Genomic DNA, 16,037 nt, shown 5'->3' on the forward strand with positions numbered 1-16,037 from the left:
AACACCAGGCGGCAATTCACAATTGTCAAGAGTCACTCGCAGTAAATCACAAATATAAACGAGGACGCAATGCAACTTTGCAATGCGAGGTCACAAACCCACTTGCTGTACTGCCATCTCTTGAGCAGTCCGTCAGGTTTGGTAAATTTACAGTTTCTGTACATGATCCACTAGCCCTCGTCTACAAAGTACTGGATTAAAGATAGACTAGAAGGGCACGCCACCAAATCTGGCTATCGACCCCTGGAGCAAATAACACGCACCTGAGCACCATCTTGCGCAGAGCCTCATAGGCGCGACCCTCCCAGTACGCATAGTAGGCCCCTAGGCGTGGCGAGCGGCCCGTGTTGGTCCCGGCCACCACACCCTCCACCTTGGTGAGCAGAGGCCCCACGGCCAACCACCGGCGGGCCAGCACATCCAAGTCCTGTGCCCGCGCTTGCTCAACCCTCTCAAAGAACTCCTTCACCCCTGTGGAAGAAACAGTCACGCTTGCCTCTTCCCGTGTTGCCAAAACAGACCCCCATTAATGGCTTGCTTCTCACGCTTTCCAATTAAGGAATGACAGCATTTATGCATTTGTTTTGTCTGTCCATCATAGGGGGGGGAGAAGAGGTGGTGGACGCGAGTTGTAAAGACAATCCAATATGAATCTTGACTTAAAGCCTTCGTGACTAAAGGAATCTTTGAACCTATCTACATGACTTTACCGAAAGACCCAAAGAATATGAATCAAATATGAATTCACTTGTAAAATTTGTCTTGCTATAAAGGATTTACTCTCTTGAAATCCTGCTTAATTGATCAGAGGACTGTCCAAAACCTCGGTGATATAAATCTGTGCAGACATTACCAATATGCACAAGTGTTTGGCCATGAGAGCTACACGTGGGCTTCTATACTGCTAAATAAATACCTCTGCAGATAAACGCATGTTGCATACATTGTGCAATCCATGCATAAAACATAATTTTTCCCTAACTTGTCTTTAATTTTTTTAATCATAATTCATTTACGGATAACAATAGATCTATGATTCCAATTTCAAACTATCACAGCGATCAGTGAACCACCTTGTGCTATAAACACCTCTCCAGAAAATGACATCACAGAAACTGCTTCACAAGTCATTTCACAAGGCCTCTTTAGGTCATCCTCGGGGAAATATTACCCTAAAAAAATACAAATCTGTTTGTTATTAGGCAATGCCAACAATGATGGTTGTCAGATTTGTGTCAACATGTGCTTGCACATGGTGGTGCAGTGTTACACAACAACAGCAGCTGCTGCCATTCGCCACTATGTGGCGGCAACATCACCACGCCGCTTGTGCCAGGACAGGTGCACTCCGAGGCCAAGTGAAGTGTCGAATGCTCACTGACAGGAGGTCATGGAACAGACCCAGTTGCCATGGGCTAACTGACTGAGATGACTGCCAGATGCACCACTTGTGCCCCCTACTGTGCCAACTTGCTGCATTTTAGCTGCCCGGCGATCCGCTCTCGTTGGGAGTGTCGCACACGTACCAGTTTGGCGATCCAGACAAACAAGAGAGAGAAAAAGGGAGAGAGTGGCACGCCTACCTGGGACATCATCGTCCGACTTCGCAACGGGGAAACGGAAGAGGTCAGCGGACTCGATAAGCGCCAGTTTCGAGGTTACGTCCCGAGCGTTCTTCTGCACCTGGGCCACAAGTGACTCCAGCTTGCTAAGCGCCACCTCACAGCGCGAAATGTAGTCCGCGATGCCTGCACAAGGATAACGGTGATCGACGCCATTTATAAAACTGAGGAAAAAATGTGCTCTTGGTACCCCTTTTAGGAATCATTTACAACCCTTTGTCCATTTACTTCTGAATGAAGGCATGAACCACACCATGCCAGTCATGGAGACTGTAAAACCACACTTTACCACGCTGGTCAGTTGGTGAAGTGCGAGTTGGTGAAGTGGGTGGGAGGGACGGAGGGTCCAGGACTGCCTCAGACATCACTCAATACTGATGTTAGCTGTGCCTGAAATTGAACTCAGGTTGCCAGATCCATGGCGCAGAGTGTAAACCACTGCACCACAACTCGCCCCCAACGCCTGTAGACTGCTTAAGTTCAATCTCATTTGCAAGACCCCATTAAGGCTACCAAAGCCTCAATAACGGATGGTAAGGCCTACACTGGTGAATGGACCTAGGCGAGGCATGATTATGATGATGACGGTGATGTTGGCAATGACAACGATGATCCCGCACCTCCGATAATCACGGTTGGCTACATACGGTGCCAAAGAAGTTCAACATATGTACATTCTCATCATGACGTTGATAATAACAACAACTACAACAACGACGGTGTAATTATGATGACAATTAGAACGGAGACGACCACAACGAAGTCGACGGCAACGGTGAGAGATGATAATCAACATGATGACGGTGATGACATCGGCTCACCGAGAGAGTTCCAGTTGAGCCTGCGGTAGCCGGGCAGCAGCACCTTCCACAGGGCATGCAGGTGTTCGTCCAGCAGCTGTGTCTCTGCTTCGCTCGCGCTGCTCAGCACCACCTGCAGGCTGCCCAGTAGCCTCTTCAGGCCTTCCACGTACCTGCACACACCGACCACAGAGACCAACACTTACACACAGATGAATCTGCGCACGGGGACAAAGATCACCCCATTGAGTTTCATAAACCACGGGGGAAAGTTCTGCTAGAAAGAACCTCCTACTAAGATCGGTAGAGTATACGAGGGAGTGGTGTGGTCATCGCCACACTCAGCCAGCTTCGTCTTCCGAGTGTTGATCATTACACACTGCACCAGGTACCCATTTAAGGGTGAGTCGACCAAGGGGAGACCCAGGCCAAGTTCTGATATCACTTGTAACTAATATTGTCCATGACTAATAATATAATCAAACTCAGGTTACCAGGTTCACAGTGCAGTGCTATAACCACTATACCACCCGCCATATGCACACACACTCACACCACATGGTGCACAGGTGCGCACATACTACACGCGTATTTAGTGAATGCAATTAAAATGTTTGTGCCACCTTATCTGTTGCAGTGTCCCCGTAAATGTTTGGATACCCAGAACAACATGCCAGATAACAACCCCTCCTATGCCCCTTATAGCTTTATGAGTCTCCCTTGGATCTGACACCAGGAGAAATCTGCCCAACCCGGCCCCTTCCCAATCCCTGCAGCCCTGCCCTGCCGCCCCCCTCAGGTCATACACCCTTTGAATTATCCTGCTGCGCCGCGCCACTCGCCTGTGGTACTTGTCTTCCTGCAGCGTGACATTGCGTGCCAGCTCCGGCACCGTGTAGCCCAGCGCCTCCATGCGCTTGGACTCGGCCATCACCTCCAGCAGCTCCGGGGCGAAGTTAACGGCGTAGCGGGCTCCTCGCGGCGGGCAGTCCTCGCCGTACTCCTGCACGCGGCGTCAAGAGCAGCCAGGCCAGGGGTAGGAGGAAGTGTAGAGAGGGGGGTGGTCAACGGAAGGAGATGTGGAGGTGAAGGAGAAAGTTTGAGTGTAAAGGAGGAAGCGTTATCCGCGGGTTTATTTTGTTATCCGGGCAATCCCAGTAGATAATCGGGACTGACTCCATGTGGGTTATCAAGTGGTTCCAGGACAAACTTCAAATTGAAAAACGATAAACCATTAAGGTGCGTCTTACACTGCTGCTGCTCTCGATGAGGGTTGTCCCTTGCTCGGCGGAGTCGACGGTCACACGGCAGAGCAGGTTCCGGCGCAGGAGCGCCGGCAGGGCCTGCTCCGTGTCGCGGCGCCACTGCTCGTGGCGAGAGTCCTCGTACTCCTTCACCACTCGCGCAAACTCCACGTACCGCCTCCTCACCTGCAGCGGGGCCACGACGCAGTCGCGTTTAGACGGGGTCGCATGTGGTCGCGTTTGGACAGCACTACGTAAATAAATTCATGCCGTCTTGTCACCCACGACGCACACCCTCAGTCCAGGTCACTCTTGGAAAAATTTGACTCTCTTGGTCTCTTGAGCTCTCACCTGGTTAGGCAAAAAAAGACTCGAACTTGAAACATGTCTACAAGATTGGAAGCATTCGTCTATTGGGATGCATCTTCCTTTTATCCATTACGAAATTGAACCAAAAACGAAGGGCATGGATACTTAAAAATACTCGGGCAGGGCAGGCAGTGGCGTAGCTATCGAATGTGCAGGCTGTGCAACTTGCACCAGGGCTCAAGGGCTGCAGGGGCCGTGAGGGGTAAGGGTTAAGATTGTACGGGGGGCGCAATTTTATTCCGTGCGCCAGGGTCCATGCCAATCGCGCTACGATTGGCATGGACCCTGGCACACGTACCTCCTTGCCCTGCTCGGTGGCCAGCATCCCCTCCGCCTCCTGGAAGCGCACGATGGGTCGCTTGGCGCGCTGGAACAGCGACCTTGCCCACAGGATGGCGCCGGCTGCGGGCGGCTCGCTCTTACCCACGGGTGGCTCGGATGCATGCTTCGTGAACAGCGCCTGCACGACCTCCAGCTGGTGCCGCCGTACACAAAGGGGCGCATGCGTGGATGCGCACACAAAAACAAACACAAAGAACCCCCATGTGGCCGTTAACAGACCGTCGAGGCAAGTGCCTTCATCAAGCGCCATTTAAGTCTGACACGGCGCACGAGGCGGTGGGTTGGACAGCACCGAACCCAAAAAGTGCCCTTTTTAAAAGGTTAAAAGGTCACATGATGGGCTATTGAAGCATCTGGAAGAAAAAAAAAACTACAGTTGGAGAAGCATCTTTTGGGTTATATCTTTCCTTACCAATAATTGTTTCAAAATCAACACTGACGGTCTGGTCTTCAATGGGCATGAGAATGGTGTCTGTGTGGAAGCCCCACCTCTTTGCAGTACTGATCCAGGATGTCGTTGAACTTGTGCATCATCTGGTTGTTGATAGCGCGGCGCGAGCGACGGATGTGCCGGAACCGCTGGAGCATGTCGAAGGCCGCCTCGGCGGAGCGCAGGCTCCGGAACGACTCGTCTATGAAGCTCTTCGCCTCCTCCTCGATTGCCTGCGTGACCACGGCAACCCCCCCCCCACCGCCCCCAGACGGAATTAAATGCCACCGCGAAAGGCAGATATAAAGATGCTCCCTCGTTATTCCTCACATTGCTCAACTGTCTATCAAACCCTCTTGTGTTATTCACCTGTCTTCTATATGTGGGGGCACAGAACGGAGTTCTGCTTATATACGTTTTTAAAATATGAAATTGTCATCAAGGTTACTTTTGATTAAACCAGGTGTTTTTGTTTAATCGGGTGTTTAAACAGGTGAGAACTGTATGTTCTCAAGAGACCTGGATAGTCGCACTTGCAAGAGTGAGCTGACGGAGCGAAGCTCACCCTGACTTGGCTGCGGAAGGCCTCCATGACGAGCCGCCACGAGTGCGTGTGTCGTAGGTCGAAGGGGTCGAAGGGCAGGTCGCGGAAGGGCACGGCGAGCGCGTCCACGCGCTGCACCACCTCATCGATACGCCGGGCGTCTCCCGTTACTGCCTTCAGCTCCGGCCCGAAGATGTTGTAGAACTCCTCCAACACCTGTCCATCATCCAGCACACACATGCAAAACTATTCGTCGAACAAACATTTGAACATGTGTGTGTTTTCATTTTTATCTAATACAATTGGCATCCTTGTGAGGCCGTGGGTGGTGTCAGGTATGTAGTGATTCGACAGCAAGGGCTGGGTGAATTGAAAACTAATTTCTTTAGAACTGCTTTTTGTATTTAGTTTGTTGTCCTTCCCCCGCACATCTGATTATCATGGTTGGCTACGTACGGTGTGAAAGAAGTTCTACATAATACATACAATGAGCACGTTATTATTGCTCTCCAGGATCACAATCTTTATTTTAGACTGGAGGAATCTGGTGACTAATAAAGCTCTTCTTCACAAATGTCGTAAGCTCACTCCCACACACATTAAGGTCAAATATTATATATGCTATCAAGAAGGACAATTGCCTCAACGTATGTAAACTCCTTTGTCAAGGCGCTCTGCTCTTCCCACCCAGCTTAAAATACGCTGCCAAGCTTAGCAGTGTTGATTGGAGCGCTGTCTTTCCGACAGTTCTGTTTCTTCACCTGAGGACGGCTGCTTGTGTTGTGTCCGAAAAGTCGTGAGAATTTTATCTTATGATGTTTTATTTTTATTATTTTATTATTTCCCTTCTACGTGACTTTACAGAAAGAACCAAGAAGATGCCTCAACGTAGGTTATGTACTGCCCACTGTTTCTGCAGAAGATCGAAACAGAGCACCCTGGTGGTGGGGTCATCGTCACAAGTCTAACAATTGTCCATTTACGCATCTACAATCCGGGTCGGCGCTCAAAAGAATCAAGCGGTGATAAGCGACGTGCCTGTACGACATCGTGCAGGTCCTGGCAGATGGACGCCATGAAGTCGGTGCTCTCGAACAGCAGGCGGCGGTCAAACTCCCAGCGCTGGTCTCGGCCCGACGCCTCGATGCGAGCACGCACCTCCAGGTAGGACTCCCGCCAGAGCTCCAGCACGCGACGAGCCTCCAGCGCTCGCGACATAGCCAACTCGCAGTCCTCGCTCGGAGACAGGGGGTGGCCAGTAGAGGTGGGGAGGGAGTGGAGGAGAAGCAGCAGGGCGAAGCGGGATCGAGGGACGGTGAAGAGCAGGGCACGCAAACTCAAAACCTTGATGCGGAAAAGGGAATTATTTCTGTTCGTTCCGCACTTTGGGACAATACGACGAATATTTTCGGATTCATTATTGCACATTTAGGCCTCAATAGACCAGGGGAAGATGCAGAATATCTTTGGAATTGGAGCCTGTTGTAAACTCAACACCTGGCCAAAACTAAAGGTAAATGGATATTTGAAAGTTAAGGCAACCAAGGGGAGGCCGAAGGCAGGTTCAGAAACCACTTTAAAATAAAGAATTACGATGATGATGATGATGGCCAGGAATCAAACTGTAGTCACCATAGGTCAGGGTACAGAATGTGCTATGAATTCGGAGCACCATCGTAGGTGCAGTTTACGATAATATTTCTAATAAATCCAAGGAAAATAAGTGCTCGTAATGTTATGAAAAATCACAAAAGGAGTCAGGCCATATGTGAAGTGTCGAAAGCTCACTGGCAGGAGGTGTTGTATGAATGGAGAACGTCTTTCGCACCTTACGTAGCCAACCGTGCGATGGGTAAACTGACTGAGATGACTAACAGATGCACCACCTGCGCTCCCCACCGTGCCAATACAAGGATCTTTGACCAAAAAGATCTCACACACACGCACAAACACACATTGCGGGGGCGGTAAGGTTGGGGGGGGGTTAACAGGCAGTGCACGAAACGACGAGAGATGGTCCCCGGGGGACTCACCTGAAGAGGTCGCGCACGTTGAGCACGCGCCGCACGCGCTCGCCGATCTCCCAGGCGATGCGCTCCATGAGTGGCACCATGCGCTCGTCCTTGTTGTAGTGGCGCGAGATGATCCACACCATGCGGAGGGCGCCCATCATGCACGGCACCGTCTCCAGGAGCACGCCAAAGCCGCTCCCGTGTGCCAGGTTCTGTCCCCCGTCACACGCCGCAATGCCACCGTTAACATTACCATCAAGCAGGAAGACCCTCCGCATGGTTAGACTTCGAGCAATCTGCACACCGTCTACATAAAAATCTAGAGGTCTGCTGTTAGACACTGTGGGTTGTGTGAGTTCTACAGCCACGAGGATATTCAACATCGCTCTCCAATGTTTTTTTGGGTTGTACCAGGAGCTGTTTGGAATGCAGTCCAACTGTATCCGAGTGATTAACAGCACAAGCACGAAAACCTAAGCAGTATATTCAACATCTCCGATGGTATTCTGCTCTACGGCAGGGGTGGGCAACTTTTTCTAATGGGGGGGCCGCTTAGCCATTTCTTGAAGCTACGGTGGGCCACACATTAAAAAACATCTTGGCCACTTATGTCGCTGAAAGAGGCCCTTGCAGTGACAGAAGTGACTGAGCACAATAATATTTGAAAAGTGGTGTTTGCTAGGCTAAAGTATTCCCCTTCCTCCAGTACGTGAATAGTGTGACTGAGATGCTGGCAGTGGCGGATAGATATCGTTTGAAGGCCATTTCAAAGTGGTAGGGCTCATGTGGCCACGGGCCATATGAAATGAAGTTGTGGGCCACGTCCAGCCATGGGCTGTAGGTTCCTTACTGCTGCACTACAGCACCACCAACCTCTCGCCCGCGCCTGCCCGCCCGCCCACCTTAAAGTGGCGCTCCAACGTGGAGAGGAAGCGCACGTTGTCCTTGGCCTCCACCTGCAGTGCCGCCAGTTCAGACGCCGTCAGCTGGAAATTCTGCAGCGCCACGGGGTCGGCGTGGCCCAGGGCGGTGAGCACGGCCAGGGCTGCTGGTGAGCGCAGTTGCTCGCACACAGCGCTCAGCACTGCGCAGCGCTCGCGCCAGAAGTCCACCTCGGCCAGGGGGCCCTTGCCCTGTCCATGACAGTGCCGTTAGTGCTTGCGCCAGGAGGAGTTGCTGCCCCCCCCGCCACCCCGCTTCTCATTGAAAAAGCAAAGCGTTCCGTCTACTCGCCCTCATAACGGTCCTCTACCGAGATGGAAGCTGCCACTTCTCAGCGGTTGCGAGATGCAATTTGCATGAACGATGCAATAAAGAAGGCTGTCTCTGGTGTAGGCCACTCAGTTTCAAAGACAATCCATATATTATCAGAGCATGTTTGTTTGAATATTTTGCCACAAGTATGTGTGGTCAATGTGGACTTTATGCCTTGCAATAGGTATCTATTTGGTGGCTGAACATCTTAACACCTGATATATTGCCAGAAAGGGTAAAGCCAATTCTTATTTTCTCATCATTTTGATGCTAGCAAAAAATGTCCCATAGATTATTTACTTGTTTTATTTTAGAACACAGAACAATGCGATGATAGTGTTTCCCAGGGATGATTTTACTGTATACAAATTGTACCTCATTCCACATGCACGTGTGAATTTTGATTTGAGGTTTTAGTCATTTTGACCCAGCTTGCCTGCGGAGTCTTGCCCAGCAGGCCCTCCAACAGGCCAGAGATCTGGGTCTGCCAGCCTGTGACAGCTCTCTCCAGGCTCGCCACCACCACAGGGTCACCCGCCAGCTCTCTAGGACTCCGTCCCTGCTCCACCTCCGGCATCTCGAGCCGCACCTTGCCTGCGAACGCACACATTCCCATACCCTGTGTCCGCTGCATGTTGGTATGCGTGTGTTCATTCGGTGACCAGTCATTGGCGAACAGTCAATGAAATGGCTAAGGTTTACCTGAAGGAATTCACAAAATGTTTAGGCAGTGCAAATTCAACAGGTTTATTCATCATTCTTACAAGATAGACATTTCTTAAGTCCTGCTGATTTTTCTTTGGCTTATACCATTTCATCAAACCTTGCATACTAAATCATGTGTATTTCCAATATAAATAAAGCCAGTGTTTATTACACAAAACACTTATAATGCTCAAGAATTAGGACACACTGTCCTAATATCCTCTCACAGTCCTTTGTCAATCGACTGCTGGATGAAGGCCTCCCTATGTCATGCCAGTCATGAAGAATTTCGTTTGACCATACTTCACCACACTATCAGTGCGGGTTGATGAAGTGTGGCAGGGTCTGGGACTGGTTGAGATACTGTATCACTCACCACTGAAGATAGTCATGGCTGGGCCACCAGGTTCAAAGCAGAGTACGCTAACAACTGCGACATCAGTGAGCAAGTGAACGAATGAGCGACGGACAGACGGACGCACCCTGCAGCTGGTGCACCGTCTGCTGCACTTGCTGAGCAAACTTGGCCAGGCTCATGAGGAACTCGTCTCGGATGGTCAGCACGGAGTGCGGCTCAACGGTCCCCTCTGTGGTATTGGCGCGCCACCCCTCTCCCTGCCGGTACCGCGAGTAGGCGAGCAGAGGCGCGAACACCTGGGCCGACCCGCAGCGCAGTGATGAGGTCTGAGCGGAGGTTCTAACAGAACGCAATTGTGGTCTGCCGTGTTTGAAATATGCTGTCCAAATTGATCCCTGTTCATGACATTGTAGAATAATAAATGTGCTGTAATTCACTGAACGGGATTTGAGTTTTATTTTACGTGAAATTGTACGAACGGATAAATACACGAATTAAAATGTAACACATCTGTTAACCACGCTGTACCTTATTACAGAGGTTATATGACTAAACTTCACCACGCTGCTCAGTGTGGGTTGATGATGGGAAGATCCTAGACCTGTTCGCGTTGTTTGTTGTTTCTTTGTTGAACTTCTTTCACACCATACGTAGCCATAGGTGTAGCGGTTACCTGCGTGAGTGTCTCGTGCAGGGAGGCCAGTGACCCGGCGCCCAGCATCCCCACCTCCACGAGGCGGGGGAAGCTAACACGCGCCTCCTGCATGTCGCTCGGCTCATCCAGGCGTTCTAAGAGAGATGGGAGGATGCACGGAGCGGCCCGGTCATTAATACGAGCTAAAATCATAGCGTGGCTTCTTGCATTTGCTATCGAAGGTCGATAGACAAATCACTGAAGAGCTTTGATTGCCACGTCATCGAGTTGAATCAACCTTTTAATTACAACTTTCTGGCCGCCATAAAAGGGGCAGTCCTCGACGATGCGGACGGCTGTTTGTTGAGCACGTGGGGCTCATATACCAACATGATGCCAAATCACTGTGCAAAATTCACCGTATGCATGTTGAACGTCTTTCGCACCAAACGAAGTAAACCGTGCTAATCGGAGGTAGCCACACATCAATTTATTAAGCCTGATCCAAGGCAATCTGCAGAGCTGAGAACTATGTACAAGTGTAACTAATTTGTGGTTGAGACGGAAGTTGGTCTGATCTGAATCCCAAACTTTCTTCCAAGATTTACGTGGGAACATGACAACACGGATGGATGCGCATTTTTATATCAAAAAAACGCCTCGAGTAGATGTAACAAAACAGACCACCAGCCCAAAATAATGAATGTGTGGGCATTTTGTCATTTTAACCACAAACTCAAAGAGTCGAGAAGATGTGTCAATTCCAACAGCCTAGAAAAATGTTACGATGGCCCAGACACACCTTTGGCGTCCCGTAAAAAGTATACGGCCTGATTGTCGGCAAATGTGTCCGGCACATAGTTCAAGCTCGTGTACAGCACCGTGTACAGGTATGTCTCCACGACTGTCTTCTGCAGGGTGGGTGGAGGGAGGGGGGGGCATAGGAAAGTGGTGAGAGAAGACGGTGTAGTACAGATGAATTTATTACAACAGCTGCAATCATGCGGAGTAAATCGTGAACAAGTGACTGCCGTTCGATGAGCATACAAAGATCAAATTAAAGCACTGCAATTATTCTGTGTACATGTGTGGTTACAACAGTGCCAAATGCAACAACACACACCATTATGCCACAATTGCTCACCGTTATGTACTTCTTTTCCACCGCTTCCTCGGGCGCTTCCTTGCCATCCTGTGAGATCGTGCCCAGGGCTGTGTTGCGGCCGCTGGTTAAGAGGACGCCCACCCCATTCTCGCTGGGCTGCTCTGGTCTATCCTCATTTTTTCCATTGACAACTGCCAATACCAGGCAAACGTAGGCACGCACAATCGCGTCAATATTTACGCTGCGCACTGCAACCAAGGGGTACTGTTTTTGTTGTGCCAACACCAGGACTCATCGAAACGTACAACATCTTAAATTAACTCGGCTCAACTTTTAAAATCGTCATAAAGTATTTCTGGATATTATCAAAAACCACTGCCTAAAAATTAACCATTAAAACAGTCCAATGCAAGACCCTCCTGTAAATGAGTCTTGAGAGTCAGATGGTCTTTTCTGGATAAATCAGTTTCAAAGACAATGCACATACTGTGAGAACATGTTTTTTTTGTTTGCATGTTCATCACAAGTATATGTGGTTAATGCAGACATGATTCCTTGCAAAGGTTTCAGTTTGGTGTTTTAACATCTTAACACAGCTGTTTTATTGCCAAAGAAGGGAAAAACCTATTATCATAATTTCATACTGGCAAAGGAAGAACCATGATGTAGCCGCTCACCCCAAGCTCTCATTACACTGATAGTGGCATTGTCGTTGGGCTGTACGCCTTTTGGTGTCCTCTGGTCTAACACTGTTTGAGACGAGGCACGAAAGAAAGCTGTCTCTGGTGTGGACTAATCAGTTTCAAAGACAATGCATATATCATCAGAGTATGTGTTTTTGTTTGCATTTTGACCGTAAGTATTGTGGTTAATGCAGACATGATTCCTTGTAAAAAGGTTTCAGTTTGGTGTTTTAACATTTTAACACCTATTTTGTTGTCAGAAAAAAGGGGAAAACCTCTTCTCATATTTTGGTACTGGCAAAGGAGGTCCCATGATGTAGCTGCTCACCCCGAGCTCTCATAACTCTGATAGTGGCATTGTCTTTGTGCTGTACGCCTTTTGGCATCCTCTGGTCTAACACCCGTTTGAGACGAGGCTTGAAAGAAAGCTGTCTCTGGTGTGGACCAATCAGTTTAAAAGACAATGCATATATTATCAGAGTATGTGTTTTTGTTTGCATTTTAACCGTAAGTATTGTGGTTAATGCAGACATGATTCCTTGTAAAAAGGTTTCAGTTTTGTTGCCAAAAAAAGGGAAAAAAACATATTATTATTATATTTTGGTACTGACAAAGGAGGTCCAATGATGTAGATGCTTACCCCGAGCCCTCATTACTTTGATAGTGCATTGTCTTTGAGATGTACGCCTTTTGGCATCCTCTGGTCTAGCACCAATTGAGACGAGGCTCAAAAGAAAGCCATCTCTGGTGTGGACCAATCAGTTTCAAGGACAATGCATATATTATAAGTGTTTTATTTGCATTTTGACCACAAGTATCGTGGTTAATGCACACATGATTCCTTGTAAAAAGGTTTCAGTTTTGTTGCCAGAAAAAATGGGAAAACCCCTATTGTTATATTTTGGTACTGGCAAAGGTGGTCGAATGATGTAGATCTTAATGCCTGTTTTGTTGCCAGAAAAAAAGTAAAAACCTCTTCTCATATTTTGGTACTGGCAAAGGAGGTCCCATGATATAGCTGCTCACCCCGAACTCTCATTACTCTGATAGTGGCATTGTCTTTGTACTGTGTACACCTTTTGGCATCCTCTGATCAAACACTGTTTGAGACTAGGCTCTAAAGAAAGCTGTCTCTGGAGTGGACCAATCAGTTCAAAGACAATGCACATACTGTCAGAATGTGTTTTTATTGCATGTTCACCACAAGTATATGCGGTTACTGCACACATGATTCCTTGCAAAGGTTTCAGTTTGGTGTTTTAACATCTTAACACATTTTGATTTAAAGCTTTCGTGACTGCAGTAATTCATATCCTTAGTTTTTTTCGGTAAAGTCACGTTGAAGGGAAACAATAAAATAATAAATATTCTGAATCTGAGATACCTGATTTAATGCATTACCTACACCACCAGGTTGGCTCGACCAGGCAGCTCAACTTCCAAAAGCGTCTGCCTCTGGCTATAGCCTATCCACTCCTGTGAGTGTTATTCTCAGTTCCAGACAATTTTCTACATTAGCCGCCGCTTGGAGTGTAATTGCCAGTTTCAGACAATTTTATTTTGTTTTTAAATTGTTATTTTCATCAGTAGATGTGCTCTAGTCATTCTTCCACTGATGTTCCCATAGAGGAGGATGTTGGGAAATCTCTTCACCCCTCCTACGAGTATAAAATAATCGTCTCCTTTATTTGTCTGTGATGTCCCTTATGATTAAGCATAGGGCTGAAGGTGAGCATCAATCACTGGTACAAGGTGTTGACTCTTTTCTGACCAGTCTCTAGATGTGGAGAATCACGCGGGTCCTCGGGAAGGACCGGTTCCTGGGTGCCTCCATCCTCCTGTGCCTCTCCTTGCTCAGCCCCATCCTCCTCCACCTCCTCTGTGTATCGTGGAGTGCGCAGAAAGAACGCAACATTTTACAGCCAAAACAAGCACCGCCAAACCGAGCAGTACGGAGCTAAGTGCCCCCAATATGCAGTTGCATTAACGTGTGGATCAATTTTCTAATCATTAGGGTCAACTCTACTTGTCGTCAAATCGCCTGGAATATGCCCAATCTCATCAGATCTCAAAAGCTAAGCAGGTTGGAGCCTGAATAGTTCTTGGATGCATGATTACCATGAATTTGCGTTTGTGGTAGGTTGTCATGGGGATATCAATCAAGGCCATGCATTTCAGAATATTGAGATATTCTTCTTTCCATATATCCCAGGTCTTTTTTTTTGTACCTCAGAGGTGACAACCCTAGCAAGGCCCATGGACCAAAGAGGCTCAGGTTCCGGGCTACAAAAAAACCAGAGAAATTGTAAAGCGGCTCCCATTTCATTCCTTGAACCAGGAGGGCTCATGCGAACCACCCTACGCAACAAGTCTCCTTCCAGTTGGACGCATGACTTGTACACGTAAATAGATCATCGCCAACTAAAGCGAGGACATCTGGAGAGCATCACGCACCAACGAAGACGGTGAACTCCCGCTGCTCCTCCCGCTGCACGTGAAAAAAGAAGAGTGTCGTGGGTCGCTCCTCATCCGCCGTCTCGTTGAAGAACTTCAGGATGGTCTGCTCGTGCTCCCCGCGACCCCGCGTCAGCAGCTCCTCGAAAGCATCCTTTCCCGATGGTGGTGTCCACACGTGCGTCTCCTCGTCTGCATTCGACGGTGCGGGATGGAGCCTGCCGATGTTCCTGGGTAAGGGGTCTTCGCTCAACCCGAGCAGCGCCAGCAGCCGCTCGCAGGTCCAACCCAACCGCGGGTCGTCCGCTGCCATGGCCAAGCCTCTCACTTGTTGGATCCTTTTGCTCGCTCCCCTGGTGCCTCGGTTTTGGTCAGCCGTCAGTCAACGTGCACCCGTCTGCATATGGGTTTGTGTGTGTAAGACAAAGTAGGGGGAGGTGATGCAGTGAGTGGTTATTGAGACAGTGAAGTGGAATTTGTCCGAGACATCCCCTGGTTTGAGTCAGCCTTGAAGGAGTACCTGGTGCAGCGTGAAAACAATGCTGAGAAGAACGCGGCTTAACGTGCTCCTGGCTACGCCACATGCTAATGCAACATATCGGTCTGCGAAAAGCAAATTACTCCTACATCCAAGTTGAGCAAAATCACGAACAATAAAGAACGCGTCCGTGACCTTTCGTTCCCGAGGTCGCTATTTTAAACATCGCTCACATACACTGGACCGTACATTGAAATCTTAACCTGAGAAATCACGAGGCGAGTCTGACAATTAATGATTACCCTGCGTACAATGACGGTACAGCTATACACACCATTTGGCGATTCCGCTTTGGCAGCAGCGGTGCACTGGCAACATTTAACAAACAAAGAAAAAAAAGCCGTCAACACATTTAAGGTACCATGAAGAAGGACAATTCCCCGAAACGTTTGCTACAATGGTACTGTACAACAGCGGTCGAAGGTTCAATTTCCACGGATGGGATGGTTGACTCAACCCATCATCCCTTCGGTGGACGATAAAAAAACAGGTACCACTTTGTGGGGGAAGTCCGCAGTGGTTGTTTGTTGTATGGACAGACTCGTCCCCGCTATAGGAATATGGAGTTTACACCACTGGCTCAGGGCTGTAAACGGGTAATTTGACTTTTAACTCAACAAACCCATCTGCTCTGTTTTGCCATTTTAACAATTAAAAAAAAACCCCACCGCAGTCGGACCCGGCTCGAGCGACCGATAACAGTCATCGCGTAAAACAATTAAAGTAGATTGTATATGTTACGTTGTGCCGACGAATTTGGCGTTATAAGTTCATAGTCGTGCCCGAAATCTCCTGCGCGTACCGGGGTCCAACGCTGTCGCGTGCCGTTCAATTCGGTCGCCATGGTGACCGCGACGCCGCCGTCTCATTGGCCAGTCCCGAGGCGTCTCTCGACGCGATTGGTGAATTTAGGGGGGGGGCGGGGCCCGCTCGCCGCCCGTCC

General features: G+C 48.9%; 1 protein-coding gene across 1 annotated transcript in view; it reads right to left on the reverse strand.

The window, feature by feature from the left end:
• DNAH10 (dynein axonemal heavy chain 10) overlaps window positions 1-15,985 on the reverse strand; it is a 71,996-nt gene extending 56,011 nt beyond the window's left edge. Inside the window, exons 1-19 of the mRNA XM_076062565.1 lie at window positions 15,836-15,985; window positions 14,557-14,953; window positions 13,874-13,981; window positions 11,459-11,610; window positions 11,117-11,225; window positions 10,354-10,469; window positions 9,805-9,976; window positions 9,054-9,211; window positions 8,266-8,496; window positions 7,385-7,575; window positions 6,390-6,588; window positions 5,373-5,567; window positions 4,867-5,040; window positions 4,334-4,510; window positions 3,673-3,852; window positions 3,265-3,425; window positions 2,444-2,595; window positions 1,584-1,748; window positions 264-471 (exon numbers count right to left, since the gene is read on the reverse strand). Of these exons, the coding sequence (XP_075918680.1) occupies window positions 264-471; window positions 1,584-1,748; window positions 2,444-2,595; window positions 3,265-3,425; window positions 3,673-3,852; window positions 4,334-4,510; window positions 4,867-5,040; window positions 5,373-5,567; window positions 6,390-6,588; window positions 7,385-7,575; window positions 8,266-8,496; window positions 9,054-9,211; window positions 9,805-9,976; window positions 10,354-10,469; window positions 11,117-11,225; window positions 11,459-11,610; window positions 13,874-13,981; window positions 14,557-14,869 (3,161 nt within the window). The 5' untranslated portion in view covers window positions 14,870-14,953; window positions 15,836-15,985. The remainder of the gene's footprint in view (window positions 1-263; window positions 472-1,583; window positions 1,749-2,443; window positions 2,596-3,264; window positions 3,426-3,672; window positions 3,853-4,333; window positions 4,511-4,866; window positions 5,041-5,372; window positions 5,568-6,389; window positions 6,589-7,384; window positions 7,576-8,265; window positions 8,497-9,053; window positions 9,212-9,804; window positions 9,977-10,353; window positions 10,470-11,116; window positions 11,226-11,458; window positions 11,611-13,873; window positions 13,982-14,556; window positions 14,954-15,835) is intronic.
• Window positions 15,986-16,037: the final 52 nt, after the last annotated feature.

This window comes from Petromyzon marinus, chromosome 5 (genome assembly GCF_048934315.1).
Source record: "Petromyzon marinus isolate PM22_M1 ecotype Great Lakes invasive population chromosome 5, UKy_Petmar_22M1.pri1.0, whole genome shotgun sequence".
Lineage (NCBI taxonomy): Eukaryota > Metazoa > Chordata > Hyperoartia > Petromyzontiformes > Petromyzontidae > Petromyzon > Petromyzon marinus.